Source organism: Podarcis cretensis (genome assembly GCF_951804945.1).
Source record: "Podarcis cretensis genome assembly, chromosome: 13".
NCBI classification, from domain to species: Eukaryota; Metazoa; Chordata; class Lepidosauria; order Squamata; family Lacertidae; genus Podarcis; species Podarcis cretensis.
In genome coordinates this window covers 12139539-12155683 of record NC_137182.1, presented here as the reverse complement: position 1 = coordinate 12155683, position 16145 = coordinate 12139539, and the positions used below count along the sequence as shown (strand labels likewise).

General features: G+C 48.7%; 2 protein-coding genes across 3 annotated transcripts; one reads left to right on the top strand and one right to left on the bottom strand.

Moving 5' to 3' along the window:
- Window positions 1-591: 591 nt before the first annotated feature.
- On the bottom strand, window positions 592-3835 carry ARL4D (ARF like GTPase 4D). Of its 2 annotated transcripts, none has more exons than XM_079951263.1 (2): window positions 3716-3835; window positions 592-1771 (listed from the first exon to the last, which is right to left on the bottom strand). In XM_079951263.1, exon 2 carries the CDS (start codon window positions 1693-1695, stop codon window positions 1102-1104), a length of 594 nt encoding a protein of 197 aa, XP_079807389.1. In that variant the 5' UTR covers window positions 1696-1771; window positions 3716-3835; the 3' UTR covers window positions 592-1101. The 2 variants fall into 2 exon arrangements, with proteins under 2 accessions (XP_079807389.1, XP_079807388.1); XM_079951262.1 differs by having other exon boundaries at window positions 3624-3746.
- Window positions 3836-4809: 974 nt separating this feature from the next.
- CCDC200 (coiled-coil domain containing 200) lies at window positions 4810-13134 on the top strand. The gene is made up of 4 exons (XM_079950191.1): window positions 4810-4969; window positions 8554-8665; window positions 11988-12064; window positions 12924-13134. Exons 1-4 carry the CDS (start codon window positions 4898-4900, stop codon window positions 12948-12950), a joined length of 288 nt encoding a protein of 95 aa, XP_079806317.1. The 5' UTR covers window positions 4810-4897; the 3' UTR covers window positions 12951-13134.
- Window positions 13135-16145: the final 3011 nt, after the last annotated feature.

Genomic DNA, 16145 nt, shown 5'->3' with positions numbered 1-16145 from the left:
CAGAGTGGCTGGGGAAACCCAGCCAGATGGGCAGGGTATAAATAAAAAATTATTATTATTATTATTAAGCATTACCTTCCATTCCAGGAAGGCATGATGTTTACAAATAATCTTTATAAACATCATGCAAGCAGCATTCGAAACTCCCATTGTTATGGGCGCATTATGCGACAGGGAATTTCATTAGCATGAGCAGTTGCTAGGCCTAAGATTTCAGATTGAAACTGCAGTGTGGAAGGAAAGGAGGACCTTTTTCTGCCTCCCCACATCCAGCTATTCTCTGAAGACTATAGAAGAGACCCTCTTAAGAATATTAGGGGGGTGGGCAGGGGAACGACTAGACCATGTGGAAAATGAACATAATATTTTAGCTGCAGTCCATTCATTTTCAGCTTTGTATTCTTGTTGTAAGACATTCCGTTGTTGCGCCCATAACCTAGGCTCAAGGTGCCCTTTAGCTCCTCGCTTTCCCACCTCAGTTTCTAACACTGCACGCAAGCAGCTCTGTGTTCCTCCCTTGTTTATCATCTGGTCCATCCCCTTAGCATGCCAAAACCCTCCCTCATCCCTGTGCACAAAAGATGACATAAATGCCTCATCCCCAACTCTGAAAAGAATGATGTTTTTTTTAATAATTTAAGGTTTGTTTTCTACAAAAAACAACAGAAAAACAGGGGTGGGGAGCCCAGAAAACATTACGCTTTCTTTTTGAAAAGATATAAACAAATAATGTGGTTGGCGCATGACGGACCTCCAACTCTTTGGGAAATTCCCCCTTTCTCCCCAAACTACTAGCCTCCCGGGGAATCCAGGGTAGGCTGTCAAGATACTTTCTTAGTGCCCATGGCATGTATCATCCCTACTATTTATTCAATTTGTATACTACCCACCACCCGAAGATCACAGGGCGGTTCACAACATAAAAATACAAAAACGAGGGCACAAATGCTCCACAGTTCATAAGTCCAAAAAGCAGAGTCACCAAAGAGGAAATTGTCTGATTTGCAACCTCGCATTGCTCCGAAACAATGTCCCGGGGTGGCAAAAAACTGTGGTGCAAAATGTCTGTATCCCCCAGAGATGATCTCACACCCCAGTTTCTCAGCGCTTCCTCTTGCTGGTGCGAAGGGCTTTTTTGCGCTTGAGGATCATTTCGTAGAGTTTTTCCAAGCCTTGCTGAAGGCCCTGTCCGCTGACAGCGCTGCAGCCCTGGATGTGGTTCGAGGTGGAGGCGCAGAGTTCGGGCAGACCCAGCAACTTCTCCACCTCGGCTACCGAGAGGGCCTGGACCACATCTTGCTTGTTGGCCAACACCAACATGGGGACGCCCTGGTTTTCCGAGGAGCGGGCGATCTTGTGCAACTCCACGCGGGCCTCCTCCAGCCGCTCGGCCTCCGAAGAATCCACCACAAACACGACGCCATCCGTGCGGCGCATGTAGGATTTCCAGAGGGGGCGCAGCTTCTCCTGGCCGCCCACATCCCACACCTGGAAAGTGATGGCGCGCGAACCGCCCAGCGGCACCCGGATCTTCTCCATGTTGAAGCCCTTTGTGGGCGCGCTCTTGACAAACTCCTGGAACTTCAAGCGGTACAGCAGCGATGTTTTGCCGGCTGCATCCAGCCCAACCACCACCACATGTAAGGCCTGCAAGTGCGGCATGAATGGGGGCACTGGGCCCAGCTGGTTCCCCATAGCCCTCCGGAGCACAGCCAAACTTTGAAGCGTTTCCGGTGGCCGGATGATTTTTCCGCTCACAGCAGTTGTGGAACTGTGGCAACAAGACACAGAAGATACAGTTAATGCAAAATACAAACCCATGCGCACATACTTTGCGTCACTATGGGCAATGCTTGAAGATGAAGCATTTCGGGGGTGGAATTGTTAAAGACATGCTGATCAAATAAACAGGAGAAATTGGAACATTTACTGTCTTTTGAGTCGACTCTTCAGATGCCATAGTAATCCCTCAGCTAAACATCTCAAATTCCTCGATTCAAGCAACACTTTCACAAACCCTAAAGAAACCTCCTTCGCAGAAAAGCTGAATTCACACAGAGGACAATCGATCCGGAGAAACTGGTTTTCAGAGAAGCTGAATCGTGCCTATTTGCAGATCCACATTAGCTGGTAACTTTCCTTTCCCTTAGTTTATTTTAAAACATTTACTTGCTACTTTTTCTATATTCGTTTCAAAAATAGTTAACACACTAAAAAAATAAGACTGTAAAATAATACATCAACAACAACACCACCACAGCCTGTAACAGCAAGGAACAGCAAAATGACAACATCTCTATAAAGGACAAGAGAAAGACACTAAGTTTAAAAGACTAAAAAGTTTTTTGTTGTAGTTTTAAGTAAGAAGTGAGGAAGCTGTAGAGAGGTGTTTTTTGTGTGTGTGTTTTTAAAACACTGGGGCCACTACAGAGAAGTCTCCGGCGCTCTTGTAGCCTCAAAGTAAGAAGGAATCTGAAGCAGTGATTTTTTAAAAAAAATATTATTATTATTATTAGATTTTAAGTGTGGGGAGGGAGCTATCCTCCACCCTCAAAGACTTACAGTCCTCCCCCTCAATACCTTTGGATTACTGGCCAAGGATTGAAGCAGTATTACTTTAAATAGGCACTATGACTGGTGGCAGACAGCGCCTAAAGAGGTCCTTTGGCCAGGATTTGTGCTCAAAAACCCTCCGAACATGGGACTCTATCTCAGGAAGAAGCAGCCTCCCAAAACACAACCCTCTCGAATGCCGCAATATCAACTGAATGTTTACTGAAAGGTATACACAAAAAAGTGCTGGGCTGAGCGCAGTTTCTAAACACGAGATTCAGTCGTGCTCAAGTCAAGTTAAGGCTGGAGGCTACAGGGGGGAAAGATAATTGAATATATTCAGAGGACTCTTGCATGTTGTCCCTTCTAGACTGGCCTATACCTTGTAAACAGATTTTGGCGCTTGATATGCATGCCCTTGAAGGATATATTTATTATTCCTCCAAGTGTGCAGACCACCCTTTCCGCCAACACAATATCAAGAGTTGCTTCCAACAGCACATAAGAAATGCAATAAGCAAAACAAAAATAAAGAAGTATCAAAACAATCCAATTAATAAAACGGTAACAGAGCGACAACATGAGGCGGATGTACCAGAACAGGCAAGCTATTAAGTCACCTTATTTCAACTACCCTGTTTAAAAAGGTGGGGGGGGGCCAGCAAGGGCAGACGGTGTCGAGTCTGTAGAAAGAGAAGCGGGGAAAAGCCACCCTCCGATTCGGAAAGCCGTTTTTTCCAAACCAGCGGACGCGCCCGCCCAAATCCTCCAGTCCCGGGAGATTAAAAAATGCACTCTGTACTTGCTCAGGGACACCCTCTCCTACCGTGTTCTGCGTCTGCACCGAGAGCGGGCCGAACTGAGAACCGGGGAAGCCTAGAAGGGATCGCAGAGATTCACAGGAGAGGGAAACGCACTCTGTACATGCTCAGGGACACCCTCTCCTACCGTGTTCCGCGTCTGCGGCGAAAGCGGGCCGAATTGAGAACCGGGGAGGCCTAGAAGGGATCGCAGAGATTCGCGGGAGAGGGAAATGCACTCTGTACATGCTCAGGGACACCCTCTCCTACCGAGTTCCGCGTCTGCGGCGAAAGCGGGCCGAACTGAGAACCGGGGAGGCCTAGAAGGGATCGCAGATTCCAGAGATCGGGAGAGAGATTACCTTCCATGGGGATTCCGCCGCCGCAGCAACACCTTCGCCGAGAAGCCGTGCGCAGCCCGGGCTCTCCACGCGCCCAGCTGGCCCGCGGATGCCTCTGGCCTCCCGGGGAGAGGAAGGGCGAGGCCAGCTGGGCGGCGTCAGCGCCCCCGAAGCCAACCAGCGCCCGAGATCGGGCTACGGGGAAGGCTTCCTGGAAGGGGCCAATCGGGAGCGCGCCCTCGACAGCGCCGCCTCTGCCTCCGCCTCGGAACTGCAAGCGCTTTCTTCTCCAAAGGCGCGCAGTGCGCTCGCTCCCTGGGCACGGAGTTTTGCGCGCGCGAGCTGCGATCCAGGACTTTTCTTTTTTTGCAAAAAGGCAGCCGGGCTTGCAGCATTTTCTTTATTATCATTATTATGATTTGTTACAGATTTGCATGCTTCCCGTCCCTGGCGGCTCACAACGCAGAGCGCAAAATGCGTGGTGGATCAAACAAGGACATGGGATGTCAACCAGCCAAAGGCCGGCTTTGAGTCCTTGTCGGGGGAGGGGAAGGCTGGATATAAATAAATACACATTTCTTGCATGTAGAAAGCAAGGGAGAAGGGGCCGTCTCCTTTACAAGCTAGCTTTCTCCGCGCGGGGACATGCAAAGGCAAACTTCTAATTTTTCCCCGGAACCTGCTTTTCAGCCCTGCAGCAATGAGATCTTCCCCCACTTTTTTTTTTTTGCTTTTTTTACGACTATCGCTCGCGCACAGGATAACTGCAACCAGCCCGCCGCATTTTGCACTGACTTTTGCATTTTGCTTGCAAACTTCCCAGATTCTTGCTTCCCTCCATCCCCGGGCTTTCGTTTGCTGCTTTTCTGGGTCATCGTTTGCCTGCTCTCCCTCTCTTTCTGAGCGAGATCTTGCAAAAAAAAAAGCTTTCCCCTGCATGGGTGCAGCGCCTGGCACGCACCCCGGGATGCTAAATCACTCGCGCGCTCCCAGGACGCGCGTCCGCCAGGCAAGGACTGGGAGAAGCAGCGCCTGGTTTCTGCCGCCCCCTGGCGGCCAGGTGCGGCAGCGGGCGGCAGGTGAGGCGGCGGCGGCGGCGTCTTCCCAGTTGCCCGGGCATCGCGGCATTGTGTGACCCGACGAGCCTCGGCGACGGTGCCACCGCGGCTGCCCGCGGCTGCAGGCGGTCCGGCGGGCAGCACAATGGCGGGCGCCTACCACTGGGAAGCGCGGCGCAGGCAGATGCAGCTGGAGCGCAGATGCTGGCAGATGCAGGTACCTGGGCAAGGGAGGCGAGGGGAAACCTCAGGTCCAGAGGGTGGGAAAATGTGGGGCACAGGAGAGAATATGATGGGAGTCACAAAGCGCTGCATTATCTGGTTGGTGGTTGTTGTTCATCTAGTTGCAGGCATGCCAATTTGAATACAGTGGTACCTTGGGTTACATACGCTTCAGGTTACAGACGCTTCAGATGACAGACTCCGCTAACCCAGAAATAGTACCTTGGGTTAAGAACTTTGCTTCAGGATGAGAACAGAAATCGTGCTCCGGCAGCAGCCGGAGGCCCCATTAGCTAAAGTGGTGCTTCAGGTTAAGAACAGTTTCAGGTTAAGAACGGACCTCCGGAACGAATTAAGTACGTAACCAGAGGTACCACTGTACAGTGCTACCTCGGGTTCAGAACCTGCTAGGAGTATAGCATCTAGATCAAGGGAAGTAATAGTGCCACTGTATTCTGCTCTGGTCAGACCTCACCTGGAGTACTGTGTCCAGTTCTGGGCACCACAGTTCAAGAAGGACACTGACAAACTGGAACGTGTCCAGAGGAGGGCAACCAAAATGGTCAAAGGCCTGGAAACGATGCCTTATGAGGAACGGCTAAGGGCGCTGGGCATGTTTAGCCTGGAGAAGAGGAGGTTAAGGGGTGATATGATAGCCATGTTCAAATATATAAAAGGATGTCACATAGAGGAGGGAGAAAGGTTGTTTTCTGCTGCTCCAGAGAAGCGGACACGGAGCAATGGATCCAAACTACAAGAAAGAAGATTCCACCTAAACATTAGGAAGAACTTCCTGACAGTAAGAGCTGTTTGACAGTGGAATTTGCTGCCAAGGAGTGTGGTGGAGTCTCCTTCTTTGGAGGTCTTTAAGCAGAGGCTTGACAACCATATGTCAGGAGTGCTCTGATGGTGTTTCCTGCTTGGCAGGGGGTTGGACTCGATGGCCCTTGTGGTCTCTTCCAACTCTATGATTCTATGATTCTATGATACCTGTTCTTAACCAGAAACTGTTCTTAACCTGAGGTACAACTTTAGCTAATGGGGCCTCCCGCTGCCACCGCACAATTTCTGTTCTCATCCTGAAGCAAAGTTCTTAACCCGAGGTACTATTTCTGGGTTAGCAGAGTCTGTAACCTGAAGCGTCTGTAACCTGAGGTACCACTGTAATTTTTTGGGGGGGCGTATTGTAATTATTATTATTATTATTATTATTATTATTATTTATTATTTTTCCCCGGGCTTCCCCGGCCACTCTGGGTGGCTTCCAACAAAATATTAAAATACAATAGTCCTTCAGATATTAAAAGCTTCCCTAAACAGGGCTGCCTTCAGATGTCTTCTAAAAGTCTGGTAGTTGTTGTTCTCTTTGACATCTGGTGGGAGGGCGTTCCACAGGGCGGGTGCCACTACTGAGAAGGCCCTCAGCGCTGGACCAATGTGTCCGGGTGGAACGATGGGGGTGGAGATGCTCCTTCAGGTAAGCCCAGCCCCACATAATCGATCACAAGACATGGCACATGCACACCATTTGAATGGCAACTTGGGAAAGCGGCCCCCCTCAAATATTTTAGGAATGTGACGAAGGGACCTTGGACCCTAGGAGTTGGATTCTGTGTCTAGTTGTTTTCTCAGACCACCAGCAGCTGCCCAAGATCTGCAAGGCTTTCAACCTCCACAGCCATGTGGTCCTTTCTGTACCTCAAGGACAGCTTCTCATATGAACCAGCCCAGACTCTGCAATCACCATCTAAGGCACTTCTTATGTGCCTCCTGCACGAGAGGTCCAGAGGGTGGCAGCCTGAGAGCAGGGCCGTTTCTGTGGTGGCTTCCCACTTGTGGGCTGTTCTCCCCAGGAAGGTCTGCATTACATTACATATATTTAGGCTCCAGGCAAAAGCATTCCTTCGGCCAATTTAACCATCTGTGGCCTTTTAAACTGGAGTGGGTATTGTTTTGTTTGTTATTATGTTATGTATTTTTGTGTTTTTATACTGTAAACTGCCCTGTAATCTTGGATGAATTGCAGTGGATAAACTGAATAAATAACAAAAACAACTAGAGAGGCCAAGGGATTGGCTAGAGGACCTTGTGTCAGGAATTCAGCCTACACTCGAGTAGGACTCTGGCAGAGACACATGCCCAAGTGGCATGTCCCCTCCCTCCTGGTCGATCGTTCAGGAGCTTCAAAAGCTTTCTTCAGCCCAAACATCACAGTGACTGATGCCAACCGACACCGGCACACTTAGGGATCTGCAGAGTTTGCGCAACTTGCTCATGACAGACCTCAGCAACTCAGCATTTTGGCTAATCTACTTTATTTACATATAAACACACACACAGAGGACTGCAACATGGCTCCCTCTCTCTCTAGCATCAGACAGCAAAGAGAAAAAGAACAAAGGACAATAGTCCCACTTCATGGAACACAGTAACACAAACATCCTGTCTCCATCACTTCCCACTTTGTGGAGTCAAAACATACACCGTCATGTGATAGACAAAAATCCCATGACTGCAATCATAGATCAGGAATACTAACACCTTGTGCATGCATGTGAGGGAAAAGTGGGGAGGCCCATAGTTTTGTCTGCAGAGGTTTTTCAGGTCCAATCCTTGAATAGTCTTCAGATCGGACTGCGAATGACTCTCGTCTGAAAACCAGGAGGGCTGCTGCCAGTCAGTGTAGCCTTGGAGCGTGCAAGTGGAGCATAGCAGAAGATGGGAATTGAGGAATAAGGAACTAAATTTGTGGGGTGCTGAAGTCAGAGGGGAAGGGAAGGGGTTCGGAAGGATTGGCAAGGGAAATTTTGTCCATATATCAGCAATCGCTGCATAAATGGTAAAGCCACATTCCCGTCAAAACTAAGGCAACATAAACAGCGGAAGCAGATGAGAAAGCAGAACAGAAAGGGAGCCTTGTATAGAGCCTTGTATATAATAATAATAATAATAATAATAATAATAATTTATACCCCGCCCTCCCCAGGGGCAACCCAATTAAATGGGCAGGGTACAAATTAATAATAATAATAATAAGAAGAAGAAGAAGAAGAAGAAGAAGAAGAAGAAGAAGACAGGTAAAGGTAAAGGGACCCCTGACCATGAGGTCCAGTCGTGGCTGACTCTGGGGTTGCGGTGCTCATCTCGCTTTATTGGCCGAGGAAGCCGGCATACAGCTTCCGGGTCATGTGGCCAGCATGACTAAGCCGCTTCTGGCAAACCAGAGCAGCGCACGGACATGCCGTTTACCTTCCCGCCGGAGCGCTACCTATTTATCTACTTGCACTTTGACGAGCTTTCGAACTGCTAGGTTGGCAGGAGCAGGGACCGAGCAACAGGAGCTCACCCCGTCGCGGGGATTCGAACCGCCAACCTTCTGATCGGCAAGTCCTAGGCTCTGTGGTTTAACCCACAGCGCCACCCAGTCCCCCTTAATTAGACAGTTGCCCAGGCTGAAAAGGGAGAAATCCAAAGGGATGTTGCAGAAGGAGAAGGAACAGGAAAATGCACACCTGGTCCAGGATGGGCAGGTATTAGCCAGGGAAAAGTAACATGGCAGTTTTCTGTGGTTGCATGCAGGCGAGAGGCGCCTATGGAGGACAGCAGCATGACCATGTTTTGAGGGATATCCAAGCAAAATGCTCAATCCCGCCACCCTCCAACACCGTGTCTCAGACTCCAGTCTCCCAAGGTAAGGGGAAGGGTGGGAAGCTGTTACAAGAGAAGGGGGTGTTCAGAGATGCCTTGTCCATGAACATCACCTACCTAGGCTGGCCCCTGGACCCAGTCTCTGGAAAAATTGAGCGGACAAGACCAATCGTAGGCCCAAGAAGGTGGTTTCTGTACCTGCTGCAGAGGGAAGTGAGGGACAGGTGAGGCTGGTCAACCTGGGAAGGCAGCCCATCTAGGAGAAGGAAACCTCTCTTTTAAAAATATTTTTTTATTTCATTTTTATAAACACGCAACAAACATCAATTCAAAATCCAAAAACTGAGATTACTCTGAATCTCCTGACTTCCCCCTACCCCTTCCATGGGTCCTAATGAAAATAATTACAACTGTGTGTCAATATTTATCCAAATATTTTTTCCTTCTGAATTGTCCATATTTTCTGTTACTTTACAAATGTGATTGAAATCCTGCCAGTGTTTTAACCTGCTTGCAGTGGTCTCGTATATAAATTATAAACTTTTCCCATTTTTTAAAAAAGTTATTGTCTTCTTGATTTCTGAGCTTCCCAGTTAATTTTGCCATTTTGGCATGGGACGCAGGTGGCGCTGTGGGTTAAAGCCTCAGCGCCTAGGGCTTGCCAATCGAAAGGTCGGCGGTTCGAATCCCTGCGGCGGGGTGCGCTCCCGCTGCTCGGTCCCAGCGCCTGCCAACCTAGCAGTTCGAAAGCACCTCCGGGGGCAAGTAGATAAATAGGGACCGCTTACCAGCGGGAAGGTAAACGGTGTTTCCGTGTGCGGCTCTGGCTCGCCAGAGCAGCGATGTCACGCTGGCCACGTGACCCGGAAGTGTCTCCGGACAGCACTGGCCCCTGGCCTCTTAAGTGAGATGGGCACACAACCCCAGAGTCTGTCAAGACTGGCCCGTACGGGCAGGGGTACCTTTACCTTTACCTTTTTATCATCTTGAAGCAGCTTAGTCATGCTGGCCACATGACCCGGAAGTTGTACGCTGGCTCCCTCAGCCAGTAAAGCAAGATGAGCGCCATAACCCCAGAGTCGTCCATGACTGGACCTAACGGTCAGGGGTCCCTTTACCTTTTTATAACAGAAGTAGGAACGTGATTCTTATATTAAAAGGTCCGAAACTCACTTTGCCATGTGGCCTACTGCAGCACACTTCGAATGTGTTTGGGGTGTGTAAATTAGCGCCTTAATTTGGGTACTCTTCTGCCACGGGAAATAATTAGTTAGTGCCTTCCATCTGATAACCATTCTTCAAAGAATACAGTTCATTCTGCCCGGAATTAACCCCTTATGCCTTTCCTTATTTTGAAACTAACCTGGCTTCCACACACAGAAGATGAGCTGTTAACAGATCCTCAGCCCCCACTGCGACTGAGCTTGAGCTTTGAAATATTCATGCACTGAAGGTATTGGAAAATCAGGTGTAGGCTAACCTAGCCGTGTACCCTCCCTTGAAAGACACGGGTCAAATTACAAGGGTTTGTCGCGCTAGAAAACAGGCGTTCAGTGGGACTTGCGCAAGCAGCTGTGCCCAGGATTGCAGCATGGGCGGTTTCCACAGGTCCGGCTACAATTTCAACATGATTTGGGGGATGAGGGCGCTCAATCCAGTTCCACTAGAAGCACTGCTTGTGGTTTAGGGATGGCAGCTTCTTCTGCAAATTCATATGTTGCCAAGCGAAACCAACAAAATATCTCGTAAACGAAACGAACTCTTCCTGCAAACATCCAACCTGTCGGAGCTAAAGCGAGATGCCAAAATGGGTTGGGACAGTGGCTCCCAAACTCATTTCCCCGCGGAACTTGCTGTACATCTTGGAAGACCAATTACAGATTTTTCTGCCTGTTGTAGCAATTGTAATGCACAATGCCAAATGCTGTATGGTTTTTAATTGTATTGCCAGTGCTGTTTTTCCCAGGGGGGAAAACAAAGTGTGACACTTACTTTAACAACTTCATGGTGAGTATCAACACCTATTTTTCTAGAAAAAAAAGCACTGGGTATTGTTATTGCTTATTTTATTCATTATGTACTGTATTTAGCTGTATTACAACTTGAATTTTATGAAATTCAACTTGTAAAAAATCCATAAAATTCAAGTTGTAATACAACACAGTACAATACCAGAAGCAGTAAAAATACAAATAAAATTCAGTATTGCTATTTACCACCTTCCATCTTTAGCCACAAATACAGACATGCCGTGGACCGTCTGAACGAAGCTTGTGGACCATGGGCATGATACCTTGGTTTGAGAGTAGACTGAAATTAAAAGTGTGCGAGTCGTACCAAACTCATCAGGTGCAGATACCTTGTGCGAGACGTCCTTAAATCAAGAGTACAGAGCTTGTGGGCCTCCTGGTGGGAACTACAGTTCCCGTTAACCCTGACCATTGGTCCTTCTGCGTGGAGCTGATGGGAAATGGGAGTCCAACATCATGAGATCTGCAGGCTTCCCATCACTGCTTTAAATCTCGGAAGGTATTGCAAGACACCTTGCCATTTATAGGTTTCAGGTGCCCAAAGTGCTTCCTGCAGACATCCATAAGATCATAGAATTGTAGAACTGGAAGGGAACCCAAGAGTCATCTATAACAACAACAATTTATAAATTATATCCCGCCCATCTGGCTGGGTTTCCCCAGCCACTCTGGGCGGCTTCCAACAAAATATTAAAATACAGTAGTCCTTCAGATATTAAAAGCTTCCCTAAACAGGGCTGCCTTCAGGTGTCTCCTAAAAGTCTGCTAGTTGATTTTTCCTTTGATATCTGATGGGAGGGCATTCCACAGGGTGGGTGTCACCACCGAGAAGACCCTCTGGCTGGTTCCCTGTAACTTGGCTTCTTGCAGTGAGGGAACCGCCAGAAGGCCCTCGGTGCTGGACCTCAGTGTCCTGGCTGAACAATGGGAGTGGAGACGCTTCTTCAGGTATCTAGTTAAACTCCCTGCAGTGTTTGAATCCTGCCCACAGCCATCCTTGGGTGCGCTTGAACCACCAACCTTTTGTTTAGTAGCCAGATGCACAGACCCATTGCATGGTTCTTTACAACAGCCCTTTGAGGTAGATGTCATCACTTTATGGAATACAGGGAAGCTAATCTGAGTATGCAGTTGCTAGGTCTTTCTTCCTAAGAGAGGCTCAAACTTGGCTGCAATCCAAAATGCCTTCCTTCCACCCTAACCAGCTTGTGGTTGCTCGGTCCTGAGAGATTGGGAGTCTGTGCCGTCATAACATGTCTCAGAGCTTGGGCCCTGGATCCTTTTAAGTTCCTCCAAATGTATACAACTTGGTTTTCCCCTTTTAATTTCTCACAGGGGTCCAGGCTGACTGTTGCCTGTGCAGAACGGACCATGTGCCAAATCAGAGTGGCAAGCTGTTGAAAAGATACTCGGTGAGTCAAAAAGGGAAAAGCGGGGAGTTGGGAATCAGTGGGGACGCGGGTGGCGCTGTGGGTTAAACCACAGAGCCTAGGACTTGCCGATCAGAAGGTCGGCGGTTCGAATCCCCACGACGGGGTGAGCTCCCGTTGCTCAGTCCCTGCTCCTGCCAACCTAGCAGTTCAAAAGCACGTCAGAGTGCAAGTAGATAAATAGGTACCGCTCCAGTGGGAAGGTAAACGGCATTTCCGTGCGCTGCTCTGGTTCGCCAGAAGCGGCTTAGTCCTGCTGTCCACATGACCCAGAAGCTATAAACCGGCTACCTCGGCCAATAAAGCGAGATGAGCGCTGCAACCCCAGAGTCGGTCACGACTGGACCTAGTAGTCGGGGGGTCCCTTTACCTTTTATGAATCAATGACCTCTTGGCTGCAACCATTGGGCAGGGCAGCCTGTTTTGAGTGCAGCCGGCAGTGAACCTCTCTCTTACTCACGTTGTTCTGCTCACTGAACTTTGTGGTCTTCTCTATGCCTCGAATGGCCGTTCTCGTTCTGCTCATTCCCATCCTCGCTCCCCCTTCAGATATCTCCTTCCTAATGGTTTTAACACCGGCATATTAGCAATGAATTCCTCAACTACATAGATTTAAATAAAACATGCATTCTACATAGAATCATTGAGCTGGAAGGGCGCCTGAAGATCACAGGCGATCCAATCTGCAACCTTGGCATGATCAGCACCAACTGAGTTATGAAGTTCTCAAATGTTTTGCCAGAACCAGCCTGTTGGAATGGAGGAGGAAACATTGTGAAATGCGTGGCTTTGTTGTTGTTGCATTTGATCCAATACTGATGTCCTCTCTTTTCTCTTTTAGACTACAGAGTACATACAGCAGTGGTAACAACTGAGCAGCTGGCAGCAGCAGGGAGAAAAGCTTCCTCTGCAACTGGGACCTGGAAGGGAAAATGGTGTCCACTGTATGTGCTGTAAAAGCACTTTTTCCGGGGCAAAACACAGAGTTTAGTGGTTGCGCCCATGGGTTCTCCCACCCTCCCTAACCATAAAATGAAAGCTTTCCAGAGTCATAGACCGAAACCACACTCCTTTATGTAGAACTGAGCATAACTAAAGTTATTGCAGAGGGTTGGACTAGATCACCCAGGGATCTCTTCTACATTTCTGTTATTCTATGGCAGGCATAGGCAAACTCTGGCCCTCCAGATGTTTGGGACTACAATTCCCATCATCCCTAGCTAACAGGACCAGTGGTCAGGGATGATGGGAATTGTAGTCCCAATAATAAAATAAAATAAAATAAAAATAATTTATTTATACCCCACCCATCTGGCTGGGTCTCCCCAGCCACCCTGGGCAGCTTCCAACAAAGTATTAAAATACAGAGGTCTGTTAAACATTAAAAGCTTCCCTAAACAGGGCTGCCTTCAGATGTCTTCTAAAAGTCTGGTAGTTGTTCTCTTTGACATCTGGTGGGAGGGCGTTCCACAGGGTGGGCGCCACTACCAAGAAGGCCCTCTGCCTGGTTCCCTGTAACTTGGCTTCTCGCAGGGAGGGAACCGCCAGAAGGCCCTCAGCGCTGGACCTCAGTGTCCGGGCTGGATGGTGGGGGTGGAGATGCTCCTTCAGGTATACTGGACCGAGGCCGTTTAGGACTTTAAAGGTCAGCACCAACACTTTGAATTGTGCTTGGAAATGTACTGGGAGCCAAACATCTGAAGGGCTGGAGTTTGCCTATGCCTGTTCCATGGCTTTCTCAAAAACGTTTGTTCCTCTTGAAACTTTGAGCTGCTGCACAACCTTAAATTGGGGTGGTGTTGGGTGGATCACAGTATTCCTAAAACTGCCGAGACCACTGCAGCAAATTGTGGCCAAACAGTTGCCCAGCACTATCTGAAAGGAAACTAGATTTAAATAGGGGGAAATATCACTGGCAGAACAAGAGCCAACTGTCCTCCTTCCTTGGGAGGTTTGAAGAAAGGATTAGAGAGGAATCTGGTGGAGACAATTTGGTAGAATGTGGGTGTCGCTGCTTAGGGAAGGAATTTAGGTTGCTTGCATCTACTCTAGAGTCCTGCTGAGGCATTGCTTGTCTGTGATTAGATGGCAGTGAATTTGAAATGCAGGTTCTGCACATTCCGTAAGGTAATGCTAGTAACCCAGTGATACTCATTCCCCATGACAAGGGTTCTTCTGTATTTACTTACAACTAGTTCCCATTTAGGGACGCAGGTGGCGCTGTGGGTTAAAGCCTCAGCGCCTAGGGCTTGCCGATCGAAAGGTCGGCGGTTCGAATCCCTGCGGCGGGGTGCGCTCCCGCTGCTCGGTCCCAGCGCCTGCCAACCTAGCAGTTCGAAAGCACCTCCGGGTGCAAGTAGATAAATAGGGACCGCTTACCAGCGGGAAGGTAAACGGCGTTTCCGTGTGCGGCTCTGGCTCTGGCTCTGGCTCTGGCCAGAGCAGCGATGTCACGCTGGCCACGTGACCCGGAAGTGTCTCCGGACAGCGCTGGCCCCTGGCCTCTTAAGTGAGATGGGCGCACAACCCCAGAGTCTGTCAAGACTGGCCCGTACGGGCAGGGGTACCTTTACCTTTACCTTTAGTTCCCATTTATGAAAGGTTCTCTGCAACATTAATGAAGAGTTTCCTGTTGGCAAGCCCTCCTGTTTTAGTTGCTTCTGGTTGATTGAAGCTGGGGGATTAACAATGAATAGTCCCTCAATTCCTCCACTGTCACTTTTAGTGGTTGGGGGTAGCTTTGATGATTGAGTTCCTCATTTTAACCTTAAAAAATAGCCTCATTTTGGTGTTAAAAGAATCACTCCACTTTCAGCCACAGGAGCAGAAACAGACATTGGGGGCATTAAGAGGCTATTCTTCACTAATCCTGCAGCCTTGATCAACCAGAAGCAATAAAACACGTAAAGGTAAAAGGTAAAGGGACCCCTGACCATTAGGTCCAGTCGTGACCGAATCTGAGGTTGCAGCGCTCATCTCGCTTTATTGGCCGAAGGAGCCAACGTACAGCTTCCGGGTCATGTGGCCAGCATGACTAAACCGCTTCTGGCGAACCAGAGCAGTGCACGGAAACGCCGTTTACCTTCCCGCCAGAGCGGTACCTATTTATCTACTTGCACTTGGACGAGCTTTCGAACTGCTAGGTTGGCAGGAGCAGGGACCGAGCAACGGGAGCTCACCCCGTCGTGGGGATTCGAACCACCGATCTTCTGATCGGCAAGTCCTAGGCTCTGTGGTTTAACCCACAGCGCCACCCACGTCCCTTTAATAAAACACGTAGGACCTGCAAAAAGGAAACTTTTAATTAAAAGCATAAGAGCCCCCCCCAAGCTTCCTCAAATCTTTGCCACTCCACATAGGACAGTGCTGCAGTTGCACATTTTATTGCAAAAGTAAATAGAATCTGTTGCGAATCATGGCTGAAAAAACATACAAACATAGGGTTGCAGAGATTTGCACCTCTGGACTCTGTAAAATGTAACATAGCAAAAGCCATTTCACAGAAAAGGGCTGGTGTGGAAGAAAGCTTACTTAGGGCATGTACACGTGGCAGTTTAAAGTGGACTCAGGGCATCCCATGTATGCAAACTTCCACACCATCCATATATCATCCTCGTTCAAGTGGCTAACCTGCACTTTCCCCTCCAACTAATTTGGATTTCTCCAATCTGGATAGTTGGGTAAAAGAAAACCAGCATAAAATGACTTGCTACTTGAATGGGGATGCACCGAAGCAACAAGTGTGGGGACTTGCCACACTAAGTGCACTCTTAGGACAAAATGCCCACTTCTGTTTTGCTCATCAGCTGAGCACAGCCCTGGCCATTTCCCCACCAGCTCACAGTAAAGGCTCCAGGGTGTCTACCTCCATCCGTCGCTGCTGAAGGCACGTTTGCAGTATTTGTTGTTTTCAAAATGCTCATTCAAAAAACCACGATGTATTAAAATAAAAATTGCCTTTGCAGGCACAGGAGGCAGGTAAGGAAAAGTGGGCGGCGGGGGGGACGGACAGGCTTGCACAAATCACTTTCTCTGTCCTGCCTTAGTGTGTTGTGCTTGTGTG

Coding starts and splice junctions, on each gene's coding strand:
- ARL4D (XM_079951263.1), bottom strand. CDS start 1,695: ATGGGGAACCAGCTGGGCCCAGTGCCCCCATTCATGCCGCACTTGCAG.
- CCDC200 (XM_079950191.1), top strand. CDS start 4,898: ATGGCGGGCGCCTACCACTGGGAAGCGCGGCGCAGGCAGATGCAGCTG. Junction 4,970..8,553: donor GCAGATGCTGGCAGATGCAG/GTACCTGGGCAA, acceptor GGTTGCATGCAG/GCGAGAGGCGCCTATGGAGG. Junction 12,065..12,923: donor AGCTGTTGAAAAGATACTCG/GTGAGTCAAAAA, acceptor TTTCTCTTTTAG/ACTACAGAGTACATACAGCA.